Raw genomic sequence first — 24727 nt, 5'->3', positions numbered from 1 at the left:
CACAAAGACCAAAACAGGTGGGGGGAAAAAGGAGAATCTTGTGAATATCAGACTAATGAGCAGAGCCTGTCCCTCCCCTTCCATCTCTCCAGGGGATCTAGTCTGTGCTCAGAGGGTGGACTCAGGGATGATCCAATCTGTGGCTCTTTTGGAAAGGGCATTAGGACCCTGAAGATCTTTCTCTCTCTCTCTCTCTCTCTGCAGGACCCAGCAGTGAGACAAGAGCTAAAACAAACAGCTGTGACTGTGTGAGCCAGCCAGAGAGAGGGGGAGAGCGCCTCCGATCTCCGCGCCTCCCTCAGTCGCCCGAGATCTCCCGCATCTCGCAGCAGCCCCCTCGTCCTCCAGGCTCCACCGGAGAGCTCAGCATGAGGAGGATCCGGGCGAATGCCATCGCCATCCTGACCGTCGCCTGGATCCTGGGCACTTTCTATTACTTGTGGCAGGACAACAAGCCCCATTCAGCGGCGTCCAGCAGCAGATCGCCCAGCAGCAGCAGCAGCAGCAGCAGCAGCAGCGGCGGGAGCAGGAACAAGGAGAGATCGCCGGGCAAACTGGAGATCCCCAAAGAGGGAAGGACGATCCCCCTCCTTGTAAGAGGAAATGGCATTTCAGAGGGTGCTTTGCACTGGCGTGGTTGGTTTGTTGTTGCTGCTGCTTTGTTGCCGAGAGGGAGAGAGATGCTGGTGGGAGTGGATCCCTCCTCTAGTTTGCTGAGGGATTGGCAAGGGCTGGTGAATGGATGGGGAGGAGGAGGAGGGGCAGAAGGAAGAGTTGCATTTGCATGGATTTCTTTGTATTTATTCCGGCATGCTTGCTTGTAACCATGGCAGCATTTACAATTGGGGAAGAGCTACGAGAAGTGGCTGGGGGAGGAAAAAAAAAAATGCAGTGGCGTAGCCAGAGGGGGGGAAAAGCACTAAGTTTTGCAGGGAGCCTCACCTCTAGCTATGCCACTGCGGCCAGGGAGCGCCTGTGCAAAGTACTACAAGAGTCGATCCCTGAGTGGCTGGGGGGGGGGGGTCAGCTCCTCTGGCTGGGGGTTTCTTCTTTTTGCAAATGAAACAACCTTGGGAAAGAAGATCTGGGTGTGCACTGAAGATGCAGGTTGTCAAAGGGTCCAGAAAGTGTGGCTTGCAGGAAAGAGTAGCAGGTGGGGCTGGAGCAGGACCTTGATTCCTTTTGACAAGCATGGTGGTCTGAATGGGAGCTTGTTCAACCTCCTTTTTGCAGGTGAGGGGAAGTTCTCCTTGTGTCTGCACACATGTTCATGAGACTGAGGTCTTACTCACCATTAAATATGGAATTCTAAGGGGCCAGTTGGGATGTCACATTGCAAGCTTAGAGCCCAGATGTCAGAGTCACTTGCAACCTTCTCCCCCAGGGCAAATAGATTGGGATCACCAAGGGGGGGGGAAGAGTTAAATCCTCTCTCCCCCACATGGTGGTGCCAGTCCTAACTGCCTCCTACTGAAGCTGCAGTTTAGGAAACAATAATCAAGCAAATGTGGGCCAATTACTTACTTAATGTAATGTGTAGTTTGGCCCACTGACCTGAGCGATCTTGCACAGTCTGATTCAGAGTTCATGTGTTTGTGGTGATGTGGTCTTTCCATTGGTGCTTTGGTCATTTCACTACTAATGGGGTTTCATAAGTGCAAGTGACATACACCACCCATATATCTGCTAATAATGCAGTGTCTTAATTGGCTCTAAAGTGGACTCAGGACTGGTTCATTCTTGACCAAGAGAAAGGGGGAGAAGACATGGAAGTGACCTGCATCTCTTGTTTCACTGCTCCTGCTGAAATGTGTGCAGTAGGATGGATGTCATATGCCAGGAGTCCCAGAGTCTTTCAGGGTTTACAGATCTCATTGCAGGTTTGATGAGCAAGTCACAGCTCTTCTTTCTCAGTAGCTGAGAGGATCCCACAACTCAGTAACAGTGGATTACATGTTTTGCACCCAGGAGAAGGTTCCAGGATCCCTTCCTGGCACATGCAGTTCAGAAAGAGCCTTAAGGTGCTCCTGGGCAGGACTTCTGTTTGAGTCTCTGAAAACTGGTCACCAGCCAGGATAGATGGCCCTGGGCAAAACTGGTCAGTAGCTGGACTCAGTAGAAGACTGCCTTATATGTGGGATGCGAGCAGGCCCTCAGAATGGACTAACCATCCCTACATATTGTTTAGCTGAGAACTCAGGTACAGGACTGACAGGTATCATGGCAAAGGCATTTGAATGTGCAAACCGACACTCCAGTTCATTGCATTCAGAGCACAGAACACTCCCCCCTGCCCCACCACTTGCTGGAGAGTTGAAACCAAGATGAAAGCTGCTTTGTTGCTTATCACCATGGGAGGCACAAGGACAAGGACGGCAATCTTGTGCATATTCTATGTTAGAAAAAAAGTCTGTGCATACATTCAGAATAACCGGCTGCTTTCTGCTGCTCTGGGTTGTATCTGTTGTGCAGGGTAACTATATCAACAATGTCCTTTGCAAAGAGCTACACTTTGCTCTCAGTGACCCATCCACAATGCTGTTGTGATGAGAAGGAGCTTCTGCTCTCGCTTGTGCAAGGGAAAAATCACAGAAGTCTTTCATCTCGGCTAGATGAAAGCTTCCCTCTGCCAGGGAAAGCCACCTCTTGTTCAGGCTGCAAGATATCCCAAGATAAAGGGAATACATTTTAATAAAACTAACAGAGCATCATTGAGGTGACCTGGCTAAAAGCACTTTTGAAATTACAGTTTGTATATCTTTTTATCTGTGTATCAGTCTATTACCTGGGTGTGCAGAGATAAGAAGGGAATATAAATGAAAATGACAGCCATTAAAAGAAAAAGGCTGGATATCTGGAGGTTTGGGATTTAGTCTTCTCAAGGACTTGCACAGTGATTTTTGCCTCTTCCTCTGTTGTCCTCATCTACAAAATGAATCTGATAAGTAACTTTGTGAGGCATACCTTGTGAGTTTGACATGTACTTGAGTTCTACAATGCTGTGTGCTACGGAGATCCCCCTCTCTAGGTATTATCAATATCCAGAAAGATGTTCGGGAGTAGTGGCATAGCTAGGGGGTGTGCTCTAAGTTTTGCAGGGAGCCTCACCGCAGCGTGCAAGGGGCCCCTCCCCCTCCCCTCCCCAGAGGCTTCCTGCAAAGCTTAGTGCTTTGCACCCCCTCTAGCTACACCACTGGTCTGGAGTATTACTGAAAAACTGTAACTTCAGGTGGATAGTTTTGTAGCAGTCTAAGGACTTCCAAAGCAAGACATGATTTAGCATTCATGTTTCCTGGGATAAAAAATGTTGAGCGGTGGCATTTTCTTAGACCTGCTGTTGTTAGTGCAGCTATTCTTGGGCAAACAGGTCTACCTTTAATTTTATTATGTTGAAAATAAGAGTATACAATATGTTGCACAGAAGTAGTTGTATTCAATGATGTCAGGCATAATCTTGCTTTTTAGGGTAAAAAGTAGTATCATATTATGAGTACTGTACGACTCTGCAGTGTGTGCAGGATTTAGTTGGAAGCTGACATTTTAAGAACATAAAAAAAAAGCCCTGCTAGATGCCCTGCTAAATGGAAAGGCCCATTTAGTCCAGTATCTTCTTTCCCATAGTGGCCCACCAGCAGCCCCTGGGAAGGCTTCCTGCTTTTCCACCATTGTTCCCCTTGTGCTGTTGCTGGACCTGAAAGTTGTGCATAGCCATCATGACTGGTGATCACTGATAGACCTGTCCATGAATTTGTCCAGTCCCCTTTTAAAATCTTCCAAGCTACTGGCCATCACTACATCTTGTGGCAATAAATTCCTCAGCCTAATTATGTGCTGCCTGAAGAAGAACCTCAATTTGTCTAGCCTAAATCTCCCATCAATCAGTTCCATAGGATGATCTCCTATTTTGGGATTGTGAGAGAGGGAGGACAATACTCCTCTCTTTTCACATAGTGCATGATTTTATAAGGCTGCAATCCTGTATACGCGTAACTGGAAGTAAACCCCATTGAACATAATGGGACTTATTTCTGAGTAAACAGGTATAGAATTGTGCTGTCAATCATATTTCCCCTTGATTGCTTTTGTTTCAAGGTAAAAAAAAGCCCCATATCCCAGCCTCTTACCATTTTGGTTGCCCTCTTTTGCACTTTTCCAGCTCCTCTATATGCTTCTTGAACTGTGGTGATCAGAACTGTACACAATATTTCATAATGGTGGCACTGTAGATTTGTATAGGGACATTATAATATTAGCAGTTTTATTCTAAATCCTTTTCCCAATGACTCCCAGAATGGAATTTGCCTTCTTTATTGCTCCTGCACAGTAGGTCCACATTTTCCTTCTGCTATCCACCACAACCCAAGATCTCTTTCCCAGGTCATCTCCGACAGCTCAGATTCCATCAGTTTATGTGTGGTTGGTGTATTGGAATCTCAGTAGATCTGGCAAGGAGGCAGGGTGTGGTGTCAGCAGTGGCCCCTTTAAGGGTAAGGCCTGGGCATCCAGCAGAGTGTGCTGCACAGCTGCAGCCACTTGAAGGCAATAAGGCCCTCAGGTATAAAAGCACCTGATGAAGGGAGAGTTTGCTGTGGGTAGCAGAAGGAGGAAAAGCTTGAGGACAGACTGGAGACATTGGTGAATGGACTTTGGAGACTGCTGGAGACACTGGAGTTTGGTGTGTGGCTGCTGTGCCCAAGACCTGCTAAGGACCAAGGGTCTGCTGTAGTGGCGGGAGGCTGCTGGCAGGAGAAAGGACCTCTGCAGGTTGAACAGGCGAGCTACCCTGGAGGTGGGGTCCAGCGGGACTGTAGGGCAGAACCAGGGTCATTTGTTGGGGGAAAGAAGGGGAGCTAATTTGCTTAAAGTGGGCATAATTCTCCAGGCAGAGGTTGGCCTTGGAATCTGGCAAAACAGTTGGGAATTTTTGTTCTGCATTTACTTCCATGGAACTGCAGTTGCCATTTGGTTGCCAGTTCACCCAGTCTAGAGAAGTTCTTTTGGAGCACTTTACCATTTGCTTTGGTTTTTACCACCCTGAAGAGTTTAGTGTCACCTGCAAACCTGACCACTTTGCTATTTACCTTTAACTCTGTATAATTTTGGAAAAAGTGAAATAGCAATTGTCCGAAAACAGAAATTAGAGAGTCCTACCTCTTGCTTTCCTTCACTATGAAAATTGCCTGTTTATTCCTGCTTTCTGCATCCTGTTCTTTAACCTGTTAACAATCCATAAGAGGACCTGTCTTCCTATTCCAGGCTTTGTCAAAAGATTTTGGAAAATCCCTTGTCAGTTGGCTCATCTCTAGCCATGTGCCTGTTTACCCTCTCAAAGAATTCTAGAACAGTGGTTCTCAAACCTTTAGCACTGGGACCCACTTTTAAGAATGAGAATCTGTAAGGACTCACAGGAAGTGATGTCATAAAGTGACATCATCAGACAGAAGAGTTTTAACAATCCTAGGCTGCAATCCTACCCACACTTACCCAGGAGTAAGACCCTTTGACTATCTTTGTTTAAAGCATATATATAGTAGCCTGTTAAAAGTACAGATCTCTACCATTTCCCCATGTGCATTCACATACCATGGTAGCATTAAGTCTAATATATTAAAAATAAAATATTGAAATGAATGGGGACCCACCTGAAATGGGCTCATGACCCAACTAGTAGATCCTGACCCACAGTTTGAGAAACACTGCTCTAGAAGGTCAAACTTACCATTGCAGAATTCTCCTTCTGTCTGCGAATTCTGTATATTCTCTTTAATTATGCTTTCCACTGGTTTACCTGGAACAGGCATTTTGCTGACTGGCCGGTAATTTCCTGGATCTCTAAGTCCCTTTTAAAATATCAGTATAGCGGTTGCTACCTTCCAGTCTTCTGGTACAAAGACTGATTTAATAATTTTAATTTATTTCTGCAAAATACAGCAGTGTTGCCAGGATAATGTAGGAGATTATTTTTTTTTATAATGGGGGATCCAAGGCTAAGCTGGACTTATTTCCTAACCTTATTAAAAAAGAGGTATCTGCTTTCACCCCATTCACCCTGTTGGCTTGATGGTACAATATTTGTTATATTGGAGCCACCAGAATGCAGCACTGCCTGTTCCACATTCCTGCTTTGTGCAGGAAAAGAAAATAGAGGAGTGGGTGGGGAAAATGCAGTAGCTTCTCCTCTCCAGGCTTGGTGAGGTATTCTTTCTGGACTTGAGCAGTGATCACTTTGCTTAACAAAGCAGCAGGGTCGAGACATCGGACCTTTTTTCGGATGGCTGGTTTTTCCTCCAGTACATACATGGCATAGTTTCCACAGTGTTGTCTACTGCTGTAAGCATCAAGCCAATAAAAAGCCATATTCCCACAGCCGTTACCTCAAGCGGTTGTGCTGCTATTGATTTGGCAATGTAGTGAGTGGGCAATGGGGGATGTCATGTGAATAACAAGCAGTTCCATTGGTAGCAGCATCACTTGATGTGGAACAGACTGGAGGGGAATGGAGAAACTAGACAGCAAACCTCAGAGGGGAAGAAGGACAGTGGGTAGAATGGCTACATGGATGAAACCAGTACAGCCTTACTTTTGAGCCTTGCTCAAAAGGTTCCCAAACCACTCTTCATATTTGAAGTCATGCCCCATAGGTAAGAACCCCAAAGGCATGTTGAGCCCCACACAGGAGAGACTTGGTTTGGTGTTCTCATATGCATCTATGTGAGCTTTTGAAGATTGGATGAGCTTTGACTTTTGTCCTTGAAGTAATCAATGAACCACCAATGACTAACATAGGATGTGCTGGAAGGAAGGGAACAAATACAATTTTTTTTCCCAGGGAGTACATAAATTTGTGTAGACTTTTTTCCAAAGCTGGATTTGATTTAAAATGGACTCCTCCTCTCTATGTCTCTCATAATGAACACTCACAAGAGACACATTCCAGGCTAAAAGGCATTCCTCGCATCAGTTGAGAATATACCCTTATAAAGAGGAGGATCCTGTATGCAGCTGGAAGAAAAGCAGCAGAGGTCGCCAGGGAATAATCATATAACAGGCATGAATGGATTCATTCTATTTTTAAAATAAACACTGCATTCTCATATTCTTCTTAAATTGGGATAAGAACATAAGAACAGCCCCACTGGATCAGGCCATAGGCCCATCTAGTCCAGCTTCCTGTATCTCACAGCGGCCCACCAAATACCCCAGGGAGCACACTAGATAACAAGAGACTTCATCCTGGTGCCCTCCCTTGCATCTGGCATTCTGACATAGCCCATTTCTAAAATCAGGAGGTTGCGCATACACATCATGGCTTGTACCCCGTAATGGATTTTTCCTCCAGAAACCTGTCCAATCTCCTTTTAAAGGCCTCCAGGCTAGTCGCCATCACCACATCCTGTGGCAAGGAGTTCAACAGACCAACCACACGCTGAGTAAAGAAATATTTTCTTTTGTCTATTCTAACTCTCCCAACAGTCAATTTCAGTGGATGTCCCCTGGTTCTGGTGTTATGTGAGAGTAAAGAGCATCTCTCTATCCACTCTGTCCATCCCCTGCATAATTTTGTATGTCTCAATCATGTCCCCCCTCAGGCGTCTCTTTTCTAGGCTGAAGAGGCCCAAACGTCGTAGCCTTTCCTCATAAGGAAGGTGCCCCAGCCCAGTAATCATCTTAGTTGCTCTCTTTTGCACCTTTCCCATTTCCACTATGTCTTTTTTGAGATGCGGCGACCAGAACTGGGCACAATACTCCAGGTGTGACCTTACCATAGATTTGTACAACGGCATTATAATATTAGCCGTTTTGTTCTCAATACCTTTCCTAATGATCCCAAGCATAGAATTGGTCTTCTTCACTGCCGCCGCACATTGGGTCGACACTTTCATCGACCTGTCCACCACCACCCCAAGATCTCTCTCCTGATCTGTCACAGACAGCTCAGAACCCATCAGCCTATATCTAAAGTTTTGATTTTTTGCCCTAATGTGCATGACTTTACACTTACTGACATTGAAGCACATCTGCCATTTTGTTGCCCATTCTGCCAGTCTGGAGAGATCCTTCTGGAGCTCCTCACAATCACTTCTGGTCTTCACCACTCAGAAAAGTTTGGTGTTGTCTGCAAACTTAGCCACCTCACTGCTCACCCCTCTCTCCAGGTCATTTATGAAGAGGTTGAAATGCACCGGTCCCAGGACAGATCCTTGGGGCACACCGCTTTTCACTTCTCTCCATTGTGAAAATTGCCCATTGACACCCACTCTCTGTTTCCTGGTCTTCAACCAGCTCTCAATCCATGAGAGGACCTGTCCTCTAATTCCCTGACTGTGGAGTTTTTTCAGTAGCCTTTGGTGAGGGACTGTGTCGAAAGCCTTCTGAAAGTCCAGATATATAATGTCCACGGGTTCTCCCACATCCACATGCCTATTGACCTTTTCAAAGAATTCTGTAAGGTTTGTGAGGCAAGACGTACCCTTACAGAAGCCATGCTGATTCTCCCTCAGCAAGTCCTGTTCATCTCAGTCGGACCCAGTCAGTCAGACCCAGGAAGCCCTGGTCAGACATGGGTGTGTGTAAAGCTGCACTCCTGTACCCACTTTCCTGGGTGTAAACCCCATAAAATACAATGAGACCAGACATGCATAGGATTGCACTGTGAGTGTACAAAAGACAGATTTATCTGAACATGCAGGTAAATCATATAGTATATAGTTTCTAGAACTGTATCATTCACAAAGCAGGTGAGGGACTGTTGGCCCAATCCTATCCAACTCCCTGTGCAGCAGTGTAGCAGCCCCGGCATGGCTCCTGCTACATCCTGTGGGGGGATTTTGGTTGCTGGAGGTCCCTTAGTGGTAAGGGGACATTTGACCCCTTGCCCCAGGATAAGCCCTGGCAGCCAAGATAAGGTAACTTGGACAGGCACCAGCTCAATCAGTGGCTCAAGTCTGCATTGCTCCAGGAAGGTGCACCTCTGGAGGTGGCGCAGGTCCGAGGAGACCCATAGGGACGTGCAGCCCTTACACAGGGATAAGGGGAAGAGCTTCCCCTTGCCCCTGGCTGAGCTGCTGCTCGCTGCAAACCCGCGTTGGATGCAGCGCAAGCCTCCTGGCTTGCCTGCTGCAGCGCAGGTTTGGATTGCGCCCTATGTTGGCCAAACAGAAAAAATCTGATAAAAATGTACAGCACTTTTGGAATGAAAGCAGAGAGGAGCAATTCCTCAATTCCAGAGTGAGATTGTTCCCCAGCCATGGGACCAGGGATGCAGAAACCCTCATTCTACCTGCAGGTGCTCATATTGTACAAGCAGATGGTATGATGAATCTCCTGTCTTTCCCCCTATTTTTTTCCTTATTTTTGGATGCTTTTAGCTCCCCAGAAGCTGCTGTGCAAGTTCAGCAGCCTTTGTCATGTGTTTGACCCTCCATCAGGCAGGTGTTGAGGTGGATTCAGAGGCTGGGAAAGCTTGTTTGCCTTGCGATAGACCTGCCTTGCCAACTGGGCAGCAAACCTGTCTGTCTAGCATAGCACACTAGTTCACAGTCTGCGGTCTGTGAACCACTAGTGGTCTGCGAGACCCTGAGAAGTGGTCCATGAGGTCTCAGAAAATAAGATTGCCTTCTGTCACTTTCAGTGTGTCATTGAGTGAGCACTCTCCCATGGACCACCGGAGAGGGTGGAGAATGGACTGCCCACAGCTGGCACTGAAGTGTCAGCTGCAGCTATGTGCACTCACTCAGGAGATGGTCCACTAGAGAGGACAGAGAATGGACCACTCACTTTTGCCGACAATAAAATTAGCAACCCATGAATTTTCTCTATAAATAATAAATCTCTAATCTTCTCTAATTATTACAAATTTATTTGTATTTTTTGTGTGGAGGTGTGGGGGGATTGCATGTGCTCCACAATTTTGGACTTTGTGGTCTGTGGGCTCCTAAAGGTTGGAACCACTGGTCTAGTAAAAGGGGTAGGTTGGAGGCCAGTGGGTTCAACTCCTCCAGTCAGGTGACTTGATGACTCCAATCAGCTGACTTATGTGGGTGACAGTCAGACGGAAAGCCACCGGACGAAAAGCTTTCTGGAGACAGTCAGTGGAGTGGCCATCAGCTGTGGCCTTCACAGTCAGTTATGGTTTCATTGCTTGGGGCTCAGCTGTAGCACTTGAGGGAAGAGGCTGGAAGGAGGAAGGGGAGAGAGAGAGAGAGACAGAGAGAAGTGGAGGTCAAGGGAGAAACCAAGGAGGAGAGGTGGGTGGAATCAGGAAGGAGCAAATTGTCTGTTTTAAAAAAGCCGTCCCAGACTGTAAGAACTTGGTGCTACCTTTAATTTTGCTCTGGGTGAACTTGAGCTTTCCCTCATTTGTTGGTGCAGTGATGGAGTATGCCAGTGGTCCTGACCCTCACACTGTGGCATACCTATACACTGAATCGCAAAGACCCATTGACCTGCAGTCCTGATCTGTGGATTTTGAACATTTTAAATGTGCAATTTGAGTTGCACTTCAAGTGGCCACATTTAAGACTGACAAAGAAGTTCCCTGGGCAGCAGCTTTGAAAATAACACCGCAAATCTCTTCCCTCGGATCTCACAAAATTGGCTTAATGTAAGAGTTTATGAGGGAATCAACAAACTGTGAACTTCTTTTATTTTGAGTCTCCAGAATGCTCTGTAGTCAGATATTCAGTCTTTCTCCGAGATCATTAGGATGCAGTGTTTGCAAAAGTAAAAAGGGTGGAAACCGACTGTGGAAATTGCTTAGTTGTAATGTTGGAGGCACTTCTTAAGTCATTGGATGAGGTGGAGAGAAGGAGAGAGGCAGATGGCAGGTCTGTGAAAAAGTGCAGGGATTGTTCATCTGAAAAACAAGAACAGCAACAAGACTGGGTTGGGTCCATTGTTCAGAATTGTTCCCTCTCCCCCCAACCTTGCAAGAATAAGAATAGGTCTCATAAATGTCCCTGAGAATTTTGAAATTAAGCCTGCAGTTCGAAGTCTGTGTGTAAATAAGTCTCACAATTAGGATCAGGCTGCAAAAATGATATTGCTCACACTGGTTCTCAAACTTTTTAGCACCAGGGCCCACTTTTAAAAATGATGCTCTCTTGGGACTCACCTTGCTTTACTTTAAAAAAAAAAAAGTGATCTAGAAAGAAATATTTTTATGTATTTATTTACAAGTAATATTTTATTTGTTGGTTTGTTTGCAAAAAAAGCGATCCATTTCTCGTAATGAGGCAGCCCTAATGAATAGCTTCAAGGTTTTCGGGGCTTAGTTATGAGACCCAGCCTTCACCTGCTCCCTTTGTCTGTCCTTGATGAACTTCACACCAGAAAAAAAGATGCTCAAACATTGATCTCTCTATATTTACACAAGCTTGCAAACTGCAGGATCTCAGCTGTCTGCAGGGCAATTAGCAGCTGTCTGATTGTTGAATAGCCTCAGATCTTTAGAGCCCTATCTTATCCAACTTTGCAGCACTGGTGCAGTGGCAATGAACAAATGTTCCCATACCTTGAGGAGACCTCTGTGACTGCCTCCCTACAACAGGATGCAGTGCACACCCCATTGGCACAGGTGCACCAGCACTGGAAAATGGGATAGGATTGGGCCCTGAGGCAATTAGTTATCTTTCCATCATCCTTGTTTTCACTAGAGGCTCTGGGGACCTACCAAAAATAGGGTCATGACTCACCAAGTGGGTCCTGACCCACAGTTTGAGAAGCACTGGATAGGATATTAATTCCTTGGCACCTTGCTGGAAGGGTTAAAATATAATGAATGAATAAATATGAATTTCTGTGCCCATCAGGCCCAAGCAAAACAGGCATGTTGTCTGCTTCAACTCCTTTAAAGCCACTGTTGCTTTGGTCCTCCTTTTCCTGTAGGCTGAAAGATAAAAATCAGCTGTGAGCTGCTCAAGTTGTAGAGTCAAGGCAACGATGGCTTCTGTGCTGTCTTTCCAGGCAAGCTGTATTATGCAATCTGGCCCAAGTGTCAGGGGCAGTTGCTTATGACAAGTGATGTATATATGTGTGTTTATAATCATGGAACAGTCAACAAAAATTGTGTGTGTGTGAGTGAGAATTAGTCCCTCAAAATTTGTGCATTATGGAAGAACCAGAAAGACAGTGCTTATCTTCTAAGATGAAAGTTGCAGGGGCGTAAGAATGCCTGGAAGTCCTACTCACTGACTTGCAGTGCAAGTCTGTGCATGGCTACCCTGAATTCAGGGCCTAGGAAAGGGGGATACGGGGGGGGGGTAATTTGTACCCGGGCCCAGGATCAAAAAGGGGGCCCAGGAGCCACAGGAGGGGCCCCAGAAATTTCCTGGGATCGTCCAATTTCCTATATACTCAGAGCTGTTGCCCACACGGGATGCTCAGGACACTACCACGAGTGTAGTGCCATGAGTAGCTACTGCAGCTACTGGCAAGCCATATATGCTGGGCTGAGGAATGCAGACATGACACTCCTTGTCAAATCTGGGAGGAAACTGGACTGCTACAGTAGCTCTGCCTTGTGGATCTGCTTACCGTGAAGGTGTGTATAGGAGCTCAGGGACACAGCTATGGAGCTACATCAGCTGCAGAAGCAAGTTTAGGTACGCACAAGACACTTTCCATTCTAGTATGAGCCTAAATATGATGATGCTAATTTTATTATTATTAATAATACTATTTTCTGCATGATTGTTTCTATTCAAAAGTTTTTAGAGAGACTTAGGAGTGGGTTTGGGTTTCCATATTACTGTATCTAGCTGCTGATGCCATGTGGTTGAGTAGACCTGGGCTCCAAAGACTTTCCCAGCTGTCTCCCCCCTCCCCCCCTGTTTTGCCCTTCTGAGCCCCCATTCTGCTCACTTGTCACCACCCTCTGTTACCAAAAGGGCTGTTTTGTTTAGGGGGAATTATTACACTACTCTCATAGAACCTCAGGATCGCAGGCTGGATAACAAGACGGCGTAATGCAGAGAAATTCCCTTTTAGCTTAAAGAGGAGACTGGGAGAAAGAGAACTTTTAATAAAAGATTATAGTTTTATTACAAAAGCACAAAGATAAACATAATGCACATGGAAAAAGTGGTAAGTATATGTTCCTTGGTCCTAAGTAAGTATATGTTCCTAGGTACACTTGAATCCAGTGTACCTAGCTTTCATGGTGGTTGCGTGTGGAGAGTATTTGGTGCATCCGAGGAAATTAGAAAAAGGAAAGGTTGTAGCGAAGGATTTTAGGGGTCCCTGGTCTGCCAAACCCAGTTGCTAACTAAAGATGGGGAGAGAAGAGGAGAAAAAGGGGGGGAAAGAAGGGAAAAAGTTCCAGATGCAGGATAGTTACCTGTCTTGTAGAGCAGTTGGATGGGGGGGGGGAGTCCTGTGTGGGGGACCCTCTGTCCTTGGAGGGGGAGCCAGAGAGAGAGAGAGCATGTGGCAGAAGCGCTCTTTTAAAAAGGGGTTTGCTGGCTGTCTGAGCCAGACAGCAGCTTGCTTACTACCACCAGCAGGGTGTTTGGAGTCAGGACGTCCCTTATCAGCAAAATTCAATGGGGTCTAATGGCTGGCTTCCTAGTTGGGGGAACTCAAACAATACCATGAATGGGCAACCCCGGATGGCAATTCAGATTTTACGGTACTTAAGCAGTGATCGAGTTAAAACAATACAATGGAAAGGAGACACTTAAACAATGATTTACTATGCCAGACTTCTTCCTAGGGAGGTGAATTTTGTAACCATGAGCTTGTGACTTGACCAGAGATTTTTTTGGAAAAGTATGCTGGGAGAAGTGTGGCCCACATAATGTTTTAGCAACATAACCAGATATAAAATCACAACTAAGGAAAAAGAGGATTTTCAGGTAATACCTCTCCTGCTGTTTCACCCCTTCCTCTTTACAAAGGGACCTAAAAGAAACTTTGTACCCCCTGATAAAATTCTTCTCAGTGGCACTGCCTGAAGTAAATTCCATCAGTAGGGCTTACTCCCATGTAAGTGTGCATAGGATTGCAATCTTACAGGGAAGCCTCTGATGGGACATAAAAGTAAGTCCCACTGAGTTAAGTAGAACATACTCCTAAATAAGTGTATAGGAACAGGAGTGGAGCTGAGGGGGGTGTTAAGTATGGCATGCTCTGAATGGCACTATGTGAGTGCCCCTTGTCCTCAGCGTCAGAGTCATAGTGGGCAGCGAAGTACCATTGCTGCCCTAAATGGCTCTGGGGAAACGAGTAAAATGGGTTGACTTGTCTGGGGACGAGTAAAATGGCGTTTACTCGTGAGTAAGCAAACGTGCCTTGGCTCCTGGGCAGGTCAGGCAAAGGGAAATGTGAGTCCACCAGAATGGTTCTGATTTGATGTGACTGGAGCTCAACAAATGCTCCAGAAGGCAGCCCCCCCTAAAAAGAATGAAACAAAGTTTGCAGGCAACACCAAACCTTTCCGAGTGGTGAAGACCAGAAGTGATTGTGAGGAGCTCCAGAAGGATCTCTCCAAACTGGCAGAATGGGCAGCAAAATGGCAGATGCGCTTCAATGTCAGTAAGTGTAAGGTCATGCACATTAGGGCAAAAAATCAAAACTTTAGATATAGGCTGATGGGTTCTGAGCTGTCTGTGACAGATCAGGAGAGAGATCTTGGGGTGGTGGTGGACAGGTCGATGAAAGTGTCGACCCAATGTGCGGCGGCAGTGAAGAAGGCCAATTCTATGCTTGGGATCATTAGGAAGGGTATTGAGAACAAAACGGCTAGTATTATAATGCCGTTGTACAAATCTATGGTAAGGTCACACCTGGAGTATTGTGTCCAGTTGTGGTCACTGTATCTCAAAAAAGACATAGTGGAAATGGGAAAGGTGCAAAAGAGAGCGACTAAGATGATTACGGGGCTGGGGCACCTTCCTTATGAGGAAAGGCTATGGCGTTTGGGCCTCTTCAGCCTAGAAAAGAGACGCCTGAGGGGGGACATGATTGAGACATGCAAAATTATGCAGGGGATGAACAGAGTGGATAGGGAAATGCTCTTTACACTCTCACGTAACACCAGAACTAGGGGACATCCACTAAAATTGACTGTTGGGAGAGTTAGAATAGACAAAAGAAAATATTTCTTTACTCAGTGTGTGGTCGGTCTGTGGATCGCCTTGCCACAGAATGTGGTGATGGCGTCTAGCCTGGACGCCTTTAAAAGGGGATTGGACAAGTTTCTGGAGGAAAAATCCATTACGGGGTACAAGCCATGATGTGTATGCGCAACCTCCTGATTTTAGAAATGAGTTATGTCAGAATGCCAGATGCAAGGGAGGGCACCAGGATGAAGTCTCTTGTTATCTGGTGTGCTTCCTGGGGCATTTGGTGGGCCGCTGTGAGATACAGGAAGCTGGACTAGATGGGCCTATGGCCTGATCCAGTGGGGCTGTTCTTATGTTATGTTCTTAGAGGCTTGACAGGGTAAGGTGAATTTTTTTCTGTTTTAGGCTGCAATCTTATCCACACTTTCGTGGGAGTAAGCCCCACTGACTATATTGGGACTTACTTCGGAGTAGACAGGCATGGGATTTGGCTCTCAGACTTGTAAAGCCACGTGGGTTCTGATAGTGATATGCTTGAAATATAAGTACTTAAATTGAACTGGGTACTGGGTAGGGGTGAAAATCTTACTGATACTTTTTTGGGTGGGGGGGAATGTTATTGAAGGCAGGCTACAGAGAAAATTCACTTGGAGGCTTTCCCTTATTTATTTATTTATTTATAAATGGAGGGTAGAGCCTCCATTTGCCTGAAGATTAACATCCACAAGGTCGCCAGTTCGAGGCCACCGGCACCGTGCGACCTTGAAGCAGCTGACAAGCTGCAGCTGAGCTGTTCCATCTGCTCCGAGTGTGGGAGGATGGAGGCCAGAATGTGTGACCAGATCGGAGTGTAACATCTTGAATGTGGTGGTTCTTGAAAGAGAGAACCTTCTTTCAATTTGTAAAAATCCCTGCGTGGATTTAATAAGCCTGCCTGTGTAAACCGCCTTGAATAAAGTCTTGAATAAAGACCAAGAAAGGCGGTATATAAATACTGTATTTTATTTATTTATTTTATTTTATTTATTTATTTATTTATTTATTTATTTAACTTTAATTTCTTTATAATTATTTATTTTAATTTGCTCTATGATGGGTCCTGGACAGATTGCCATTCTAAAAAGTGGGTTCCAGTGCTGAAAGTTTGAGAATTGCTCCAATAGGGTGTTAGTAAGTTGACACCTGGGGGGGAGGTGACACCACTAGTGACCAAAATAACTAAAACCACAGTTTGCAAAAATAATACCATCATGTTATATATCAATCGATGTATAATTTCATGCAGAATGCGATGAAACAAACTGCATTGACGTATCTTTATTCTATCAAAAGGTACAGCCAAAAAACCAGTGGGGGTGGGGTGATAGTAGATCGCCCACCACCAGATCTCATGGGGATTTTGTGCTATTCTGTGTACATGTGTTCTGCCAGTGAGAAATACAGTGTCTGGTACAGATGCTTCCTTCTGAGAATTTCCACTTCCTTTCTAATGTTTAACAAAAGCAGGTTATCATTGTAGAGGCAATCTTGGAAACATGAGGCAGAGTTTAATGAAGATGCAGAGATGAACAAAGAAGGCCTTGGGCACAACCTCTGTGCATCAACCTCCAATGTAAAATATCTTTGACACCAGATAATGAGAACAGACAATAGGGAAAAATTTTATTTTGGGGATTCCAAAAACATCTGAATAGCTCTTGTTGAAAATGGCATTGTGGATAAGATGGTTGAAATAGAATATTATTTCTGCTTGAAGGGTTTTCTGTTGTAGGACCAACACACAAAGCAGCATGGACACAGTCAAGCAGTGATGTACACCACGTAGTGACTAAGGGCGAAATTCTAACCAACTTTCCAGCACTGGCATAGCTGTGCCAGTGGGGCATGTGCTGCATCCTGCAGTTGGGAGGCAGTCATGGAGGCCTCTTCAGGGTAGGGCAATGTTTGTTCCCTTACTTCAGAATTGCATTGCCCTTATGTCAGTGCTGGAAAATTGGTTAGGATTGCGGCTAAGTTTTGCAGGTGCCTGAATTGTGCTGTGCAAGCGTCCCTTCCCTGCAAAATGGAGGCAAATGCCAAAGGGGACGGGGAGGGGACGCTTGCATGGAACATTCAGACGCCTGCAAAACTTGTCCCCCCCTTTGGCTATGCCACTGCAGCCAAGCACCTCTGCAAAGTGAAGTCCATCTTTGCACACAGCTCTTGCAGCTCTTGTCAACAGCTTTTGGCTGGAGAGCACATGGGGAATTTATCTCAAGCCACTCTGACACCCCTGCTGCATAAATAAAAGCTGCCTTCCCTAAATTATGTATCACCTGCTTCCCTTTGGCTGCCTATAAATCTTATTTAATGCTTTCTGGTGAACATTTGCAAGTGCCTGTCTTTCAGTGGGAATCCCTGCGCATCTGACAAGGCACATGTTTGCACTCCATGTCAATAATGGCTCTGTACAGTGGTGATGTTCTCCCTCCTGTTTGTTACTGTAACCCAGAGGTGGTGTTTCATATACAACTGGGCTAAGTTACACAATTTATGGATCAATGGGTTCTCTTTTATTTAGGAGAAGCTTCTATAGCACAGGGTCTTCCAGCCTCATGTGCCCACCTAGAGGTATTTCTTGTTGGCTTCAATACTGAATGGCAGGAATAGTGTTAATATACTCAGAAGAAGGTAGCTTTCTTCTCTGGCACCATACCAGCTTCGTGAAATGCAGTTTTTATTTCATGCTTTGGGTGCTGCTGGGAGGGCAGATTCCAATAATTAAAGCTCTGGCGTAGATCACATTAGGAACTTTGTACTTAGGATTGATACAGAAGTCTTTTATTGCATGAGAGTTTGCTAATTTGCTCTTGACTTTCATGTAATAGATACTGTGTCATTTTAGTTGTAGGAATTAAACCAGATTTTTCTTCTGGTTTTTTTTTTGGGTTGACACAGCTTACTTATACAGTGTTGAGGACCTAAAATAGTTATTGCTTCCTATTCCCTAGCCCAACAGTGTGTTTGGTTTCTAACAAAATACTCTGAATTCTGTTTTAATAGCACATGTACCCCCCCGCCCAACTAAAAAAAATAACCACATTCTAATGTGGAGAAGAAAGTGAGAGCTATGTACAAAACTTTGAATTGGGTTTTTTTTTTCTTTTTTGGTCATATTTGGGCCAAATCTTATCCAGCTTTCCAGCACCAATGCAGCTGCAAGACAAGGGATCAAATGTTCTCTTACCATGCAGAGGCCTCTGTGACTGCTCCACTCCCTCCACTGCAGGATGCAGCACACATTCTGTTGGCGTAGCTGCATTGGTGCTGGCCAGTTGGATTTTGATTATTTAAATATTTGTTTTTTAAAATATTTTGTCTGCCCCATCCAAGGCACCCTGGATGGGTTAGCATGCAATAAAAATAGTATATCCTTGTCTCAGTTTTAACAGTACTGCCTGCACACTGCAGTATATTAATCTCAACTGCACAGAGGCTGCTTTGCCTGTGTTTTGCTCTCACAGCCCGGAATGGCTCCATAGGGGAGGGGCCCCTTGCACGCTGTGGCGAGGCTCCCTAAGAACATAAGAAGAGCCCCACTGGATCAGACCAAAGGCGCATCTAGTCCAGCTTCCTGTATCTCACAGCGGCCCACCAAATGCTTCAGGGAACACACTAGACAACAGACACAACCTTCATCCTGGTGCCCTCCCCTGCATCTGGCAATCAGAGGCAGTTTACCTCTACCTTGCACATACCTACTATGACATGTAACCCGTGATGAACTTTTCTTCCAGAAATTTGTCCAATCCCCTCTTAAAGGCATTTAGGCAAGATGCCATCACTACTTCCTGTGGCAAGGAGTTCCACAAACTACATGCTGGGTAAAGAAATATTTTCTTTTGTCTGTCCTAACTCTCCCTACAAACTTTAGTGGATGTCCCCTGGTTCTGTTGTTATGTGAGAGGGAAAAGAGCATCTCTCTATCCGCTCTATCCAAACCTTGCATAATTTTGTATGTCTCAATCATGTCCTCCCTCAGGTGCCTTTTCTAGGCTGAAGAGGCCCAAACGCCATAGCCTTTCCTCATAAGGAAGGTGCCCCAGCCCAGTAATCATTTTAGGGCACAATCCTAATCCCTTATGTCAGTACTTTCCATCACTGGCATAGCAGTGCCAATGGGACATGTGCTGCATCCTGCAGTTGGGTGTCACTCATGGAGGTCTCCTCAAAGTAAGGGAATGTTTGTTCCCTTACCTCAGAGCTGCATTGCCGTTATGTCAGTGCTGGAAAGCACTGGCATAAGGGGTTAGGATTGCTCCCTTAGTCGCTCTCTTTTGCACCTTTTCCATTTCCACTATGTTTTTTTTGAAATGTGGTGACCAGAACTGGACGCAATACTCCAGGTGTGGCCTTCACCATCAATTTGTACAACGGCATTACAATATTAGCTGTTTTGTTCTCAATATCTTTTCTAATGATCCCAAGCATAGAATTAGCCCTCTTCACTGCCGCCACACATTGGGTCAACACTTTCATCGAGCTGTCCACCAGCACCCCAAGATCTCTCTCCTGATCTGTCACAGACAGCTCAGAACCCATTAGCCTATATGTAAAGTTTTGATTCTTTGCCCCAATGTGCATGACTTTACATTTACTTACATTGAAATGCATCTGCCATTTTGCTGCCCATTCTGCCAGTTTGGAGAGGTCCTTCTGGAGCTCTTCACAATCACTTCTGGTCTTCACCACTCAGAAAAGTTTGGTGTCATCCGCAAACCTGGCTACCTCACTGCTTAGCCCTGTCTCCAGATCATTTATGAAGAGGTTGAAAAGCACCAGTCCCAGGACAGATCCTTGGGGCACACCACTTTTCACCTCTCTCCATTGTGAAAATTGCCCATTGACATCCACTCTCTGCTTCCTGGTCCTCAACCAGTTCCTAATGCAGGAGAGTATCTGCCCTCTAATTCCCTGACTGTGGAGTTTCCTCACCAGTCTTTGGTGAGGGACTGTGTCAGACACCTTCTGAAAGTCCAGATATATAATGTACACAGGTTCTCCTGCATCTACATGCCTGTTGACCTTTCCAAAGAACTCTGAAAGGCAAGAATTTGTGGGGCAAGACTTACAGAAGCCATGCTGATTCTCCCTCAGCAAGATTTGTTCATCTGTGTGTTTTAAGATTCTATCTTTGATGAAGCATTCCACCATCTTACCTGGAACAGACAGGCTGACTGGGCTGTGATTTCCCACATCCCCTCTCCTTCCTTTTTTATAGATAGGTGTGACATTTGCTATCCTCCAATCATTTGGCACCATGGCCGTTTTAAGGGACAAGTTGCATATTTTAGTCAAGATCCCTGCAAAACTGTGCTTTGTACCCCTTCTAGCTATACCATTGGCTTGGTTGACAATATCTGCCAAACTTGTAGGAGCACTTTTCACTAGTTAACAATCAGGGGTTGAACAGGGCAGGGGAAGTTCAGAATGGGGTGGGAGTGGGCTGAACAAAGCTGTGACAGGGTGGAGAGGAGGTCGGATGGGGCTCAGGAGGAGGACAGAATTGGTGGCTGCAGCACACACCAAATCCTGGGCTTGATCTGCCTTCATGGAGCAATGCAGACTTGTGTGAGTGACTGAGCAGTACAGGTCTATGTTGCCCCATAGCAGCTGCTGGGGCATACAACCAGGAAAGAGGATAAATGTCCCCTTACTCCCAGGAGACCTCCAGCACCTGAAAATCCTCTGCAGGAAACAGTGGTATTGCATTGTTGCACAGGGATTTACTTTGGATTGGGCTGCCCGATTCTGTAATCTTCGGAGTTTTAGTTTATTAACAGAGGAAGAGACAATGCCTAGTTTGAATATGATATTAAGAACATAAGAAGAGTCCAACTGGACCAGGCAGAGGCCCATCTAGTCCAGCTTCCTGTATCTCACAGTGGCCCACCAAATGTCTCAGGGAGCATACAAAACAAGATACCTGTATCTCATTGCCAGTTCCTTGCAGCTGGCATTATGTGGTAGCCTACTTCTAAAACCAGGAGGGTAATACCCATCGTAGCTTGTAAGGTGTGATGAACGTTTCCTCCAGAAATCTGCCCAATTCCTTTTTAAAGACATCTAGATCAGACATAATCACCACATCCTGTGGCAAGAAGTTCCACAGATCAATTACATGTTGGGTAGAGAAATGTTACCTTTTGTCTGTTCTTACTCTCCCAATGCTCAGTTTTAGTGGATGTCCCCTGGTTCTGGTGTTGCGTGAAAGGGAAAAAAAACATTCCTCTATCCCAGTGGTGGCCAACATAAGGCCTGCGGGTTGGATGTGCTTCCCTCTCCAAAGCTCTTTATTCAGACTTTGGGCTCTCCTAGCACCGCTATCAGCTGCTCTCTGCTGCTGAGTTGTGATGAGATGTCACTGCTAAAAGGGCGGCCAGTATGATAATTGGGCTTTCCCATATCATGAAAGTGCAATCCAGATTGCATATTTTCTCTTCTGTCATGTGCAACCAAGAGTTCCTTAGTGAGAGCGAAGTGCTTATTTCTGGTCATGACTTGCTTAATGACATCACTTCCTGTTAATGACATTACTCTCAGCCCTCAGCAGGCATCACGAATGCTATTCGGCTCTCTGTCTTAAGCGGGTTTGACATCCCTGCTCTATCACTCCATGCTGCACAATTTTATACATCTCAATCATGCCCAGCTGTGAAGGACTCGGGGTCCACCAGGGATGGGTAAATCCAGAGCGAGTCACGAGTAAGTCACAAGTCTTCGCTTCCCTGCAACTTGACTGGAAAACATAATGGGGGCACTTTCCGAGTCACCCGGAGTGTTTTTGCGACTTGAGTCACAAGTCTTTTTGATATATGTGTCAGGGGCTGGAAAAAAAATGGTGTGTGTGTGTGTGTGTGTGTGTGTGTGTGTGTGTGTGTGTTTTGGAGTTCTCTTTAAACACTCCCCTGATGTCCTCATCCCATCTGTAAACAGGGCAGCAGGGAGTGGGACAGATAGCATGAGAGCAGGGATAGAAGCGGGAAGAGGGTCATGTGAAGCAGCTGCAAGGCTTGCCAGGAGGACCCAATCCTTTGCAGCTCTATTCAGAAATAGTCCCACTGCAGCTGGTAATTCAGTGGGGCTTCCTCCCAAGTAACAACGGAGCCCAAAGGAGCCATGTGTTCGGAAAGCATGATCACTAGGAACCTCTGCCGTGTCACTTCACTGCCTCCTTTTCCTCTGGGCTTCTTCAGCCAATTCCAAGGTAAGGACCCCCTTGGGTTCCTCCTGCCCTCCCTCATCCAAAGAAACACATCAGATGGCCCATCCTTTGTCCTATGATCTTTGGTTCCTTCCTATCAGAGATGGGCAAGACAGCCCACTTCCGCCTCCCTCCCTCCTGCTCGGATGCAAAAGTAAACATTAACCCAGGGGTGTCAAACATAAGGCCTGGGGGCTGGATGCGGGCCTGGGGGCTGGAAGCTTTTTATTCAGCCCTCAGGCTCTCAGCTGCCGAGCAGTACTGAGGTGTTACTGCTAAAAGGGCAGCCCTCACGAAAATTGGGCACTCCCTTGTCTTGAAATATGATAAAAATTTGCATGCTTTCTCTTGTGTCATTTGTAGTTAATGTTAATGAATTCCCAAGTGAGAAAAAGTGCTTATTTTTGGTTATGAGTTGTTTAATGGCATCACTTCTAACAACATTGCTTCCGGCCCTCAGCAGGCATCATGAATGCCATTCGGCCCTCGGTATGAAACGAGTTGGACACCCCTGGATTAACCCGCCTCCCTGCTGCTTGTCCTGTCTGAATGATGGCCCCACAAGGTCTTTCACGATGTGAAAAAGTAAGCAAGCACAACCAGACACAGTCAGACTTGAGTCTGCATGTGTGGGGACCAAGTCTCAAGTCAGTGGCCTCAGACTTGAGTCAACTCCTGAGTCATCGGCCTAGCTGACTTGAATGTACACGAATCAGTGACAAATGATGATTTTCGTGGCTTTTCTATCCCTGGGGTCCACACATACTCCCCCCAGGCCTTATAATAGCATTGGAAAACTGAACTTGGTTTTATTTTTAATCATTGCAGTGCATATTTTATTTCATTAAGTTTTGTTATGATTTGTGTTATCCTTGGGGCTTAGGGATAAAAGCTAGCAAGAATTGTTCAGTCTCTTGAAACTGATTTATAAGCATTTATATTTTTATAATAAGTTATGAAGAGTTGTTTAGAATTTAATTATACTGTTTCCTAACAGTTTTATGAATTTTTCTGCTTTTGGACAATTAACAGAAGCCTCTTGTTGTGACAGTTAATGAATAACAGGCGACATCAGACACTTTAAACATTTTATCATTATTTGACTTTATTTAATTAGTCAGTAATTGTTTCTGACCAGTCAAATCACTAGCCATAAATGAACTATAATTTTTTCAGTTCCCGTGACATCTCAAGATTTTTTAAGGGCTGACTCCTCCACTCCCCGCATTTAAGGCTAACAATCTTAGAGCAGAAATATTGTATCATTTAGCTCAACTGTAATTGGAAATCTGCTTTTTTCATAAGAGTAATATGCAGATTACAGTATAGGCAAATTGGTTGTGGTCCCTTGGGTCATGATGTTTTTCTGCTGGGGCTGAAAAAAAGTGCTCATCCTGCTTTATGTTATGATCTAGGTCACCTCTAAGGTGGGGTGGGGATTCTGTGATTTTTGTATCTTCTTGAGTCCTGGTTCTGATTTTAGGTAACCCTCTCTCTGCAAGTTTATTTATGGATTGTATCCCACCCTTTGGCCCCTAGAGAAATAAAACTATTTTTACATCTCAGTGTATAAAAAGCCCAAACAGTTAATAAGCAATTAAAACTATTAAAATATTTAAGAAATACTTAGAATAGGTCAAAGAGCAGCAGGGGCACATCAACCAACTCAGCAGCGGGATAATCAACACGACCAGCAAAACAAAAAACTATGTATTTGCCAAATGATGAAAAAGCAATAGTGAGGATGCCAAAGAAACTAGTGCAGTGGCAGAGAGTTCCACTGCTTGGGGGCTATCAAAAAGGCTTATCTCACATTATCCCCAACCAAACCTCTGATAACAGGGGAACACAAAGCAGAGCCTCGGAGAGGAAGGAATGGGGTAATATTTGTGTGGATGGAGGTGGTCCATACTATTCTTACTTGAATTGCTCTTGGGGAGGTGGAATTTGAATTGGGAAACTGACAGAGAAGGAAAGTGTTTTAAAAAACCTTCCAGAGTTCCCAATCCCCAGCCCGCCTGACAAGTTCATGTGTTTGAGAGAAATGGGACTAGAGTTTAAAATTGTTCCTACCACCCATTAAAAAAATAAAAATAAAATAAAAACACATATAAAAACAATTCTTTTTAAAACATAAAACTGCTGCCTGATTAGAGGGCATGTTTAGTCAATCAGCCGGTTGGCCAATTAATGTAACTGATTACTTGAGACTTGCAACCCTGTTAATAGTAAAGTATGCATCATTTTGAGGGATAGAAAATAGTTAGTACCTGGAAAATATGGTTGGCAACCTTTAGTCTCGAAAGACTGTGGTATAAGCCTACAGCACCCAGTATTCCCAGGCAGTCTCCCATCCAAGTTCTAACCAGGCCTGACCCTGCTTAGCTTCCGAGATCAGACAAGATCGGGCATGTGCAGGGTA

General features: G+C 45.2%; 1 protein-coding gene across 1 annotated transcript in view; it reads left to right on the top strand.

Moving 5' to 3' along the window:
• Positions 1–208: 208 nt before the first annotated feature.
• The window catches only part of GALNT16 (polypeptide N-acetylgalactosaminyltransferase 16), a 178870-nt gene continuing 154351 nt past the window's right edge, over positions 209–24727 (top strand). Inside the window, exon 1 of the mRNA XM_066632335.1 lies at positions 209–593. Within this exon, the coding sequence (XP_066488432.1) occupies positions 369–593 (225 nt within the window). The 5' untranslated portion in view covers positions 209–368. The remainder of the gene's footprint in view (positions 594–24727) is intronic.

The sequence above is a fragment of the Tiliqua scincoides genome, chromosome 1, assembly GCF_035046505.1.
Source record: "Tiliqua scincoides isolate rTilSci1 chromosome 1, rTilSci1.hap2, whole genome shotgun sequence".
In the NCBI taxonomy this organism is placed as follows: Eukaryota; Metazoa; Chordata; class Lepidosauria; order Squamata; family Scincidae; genus Tiliqua; species Tiliqua scincoides.
Note: the sequence above shows the minus strand (reverse complement) of the source record. Positions and strands in the feature narration are given on the sequence as shown.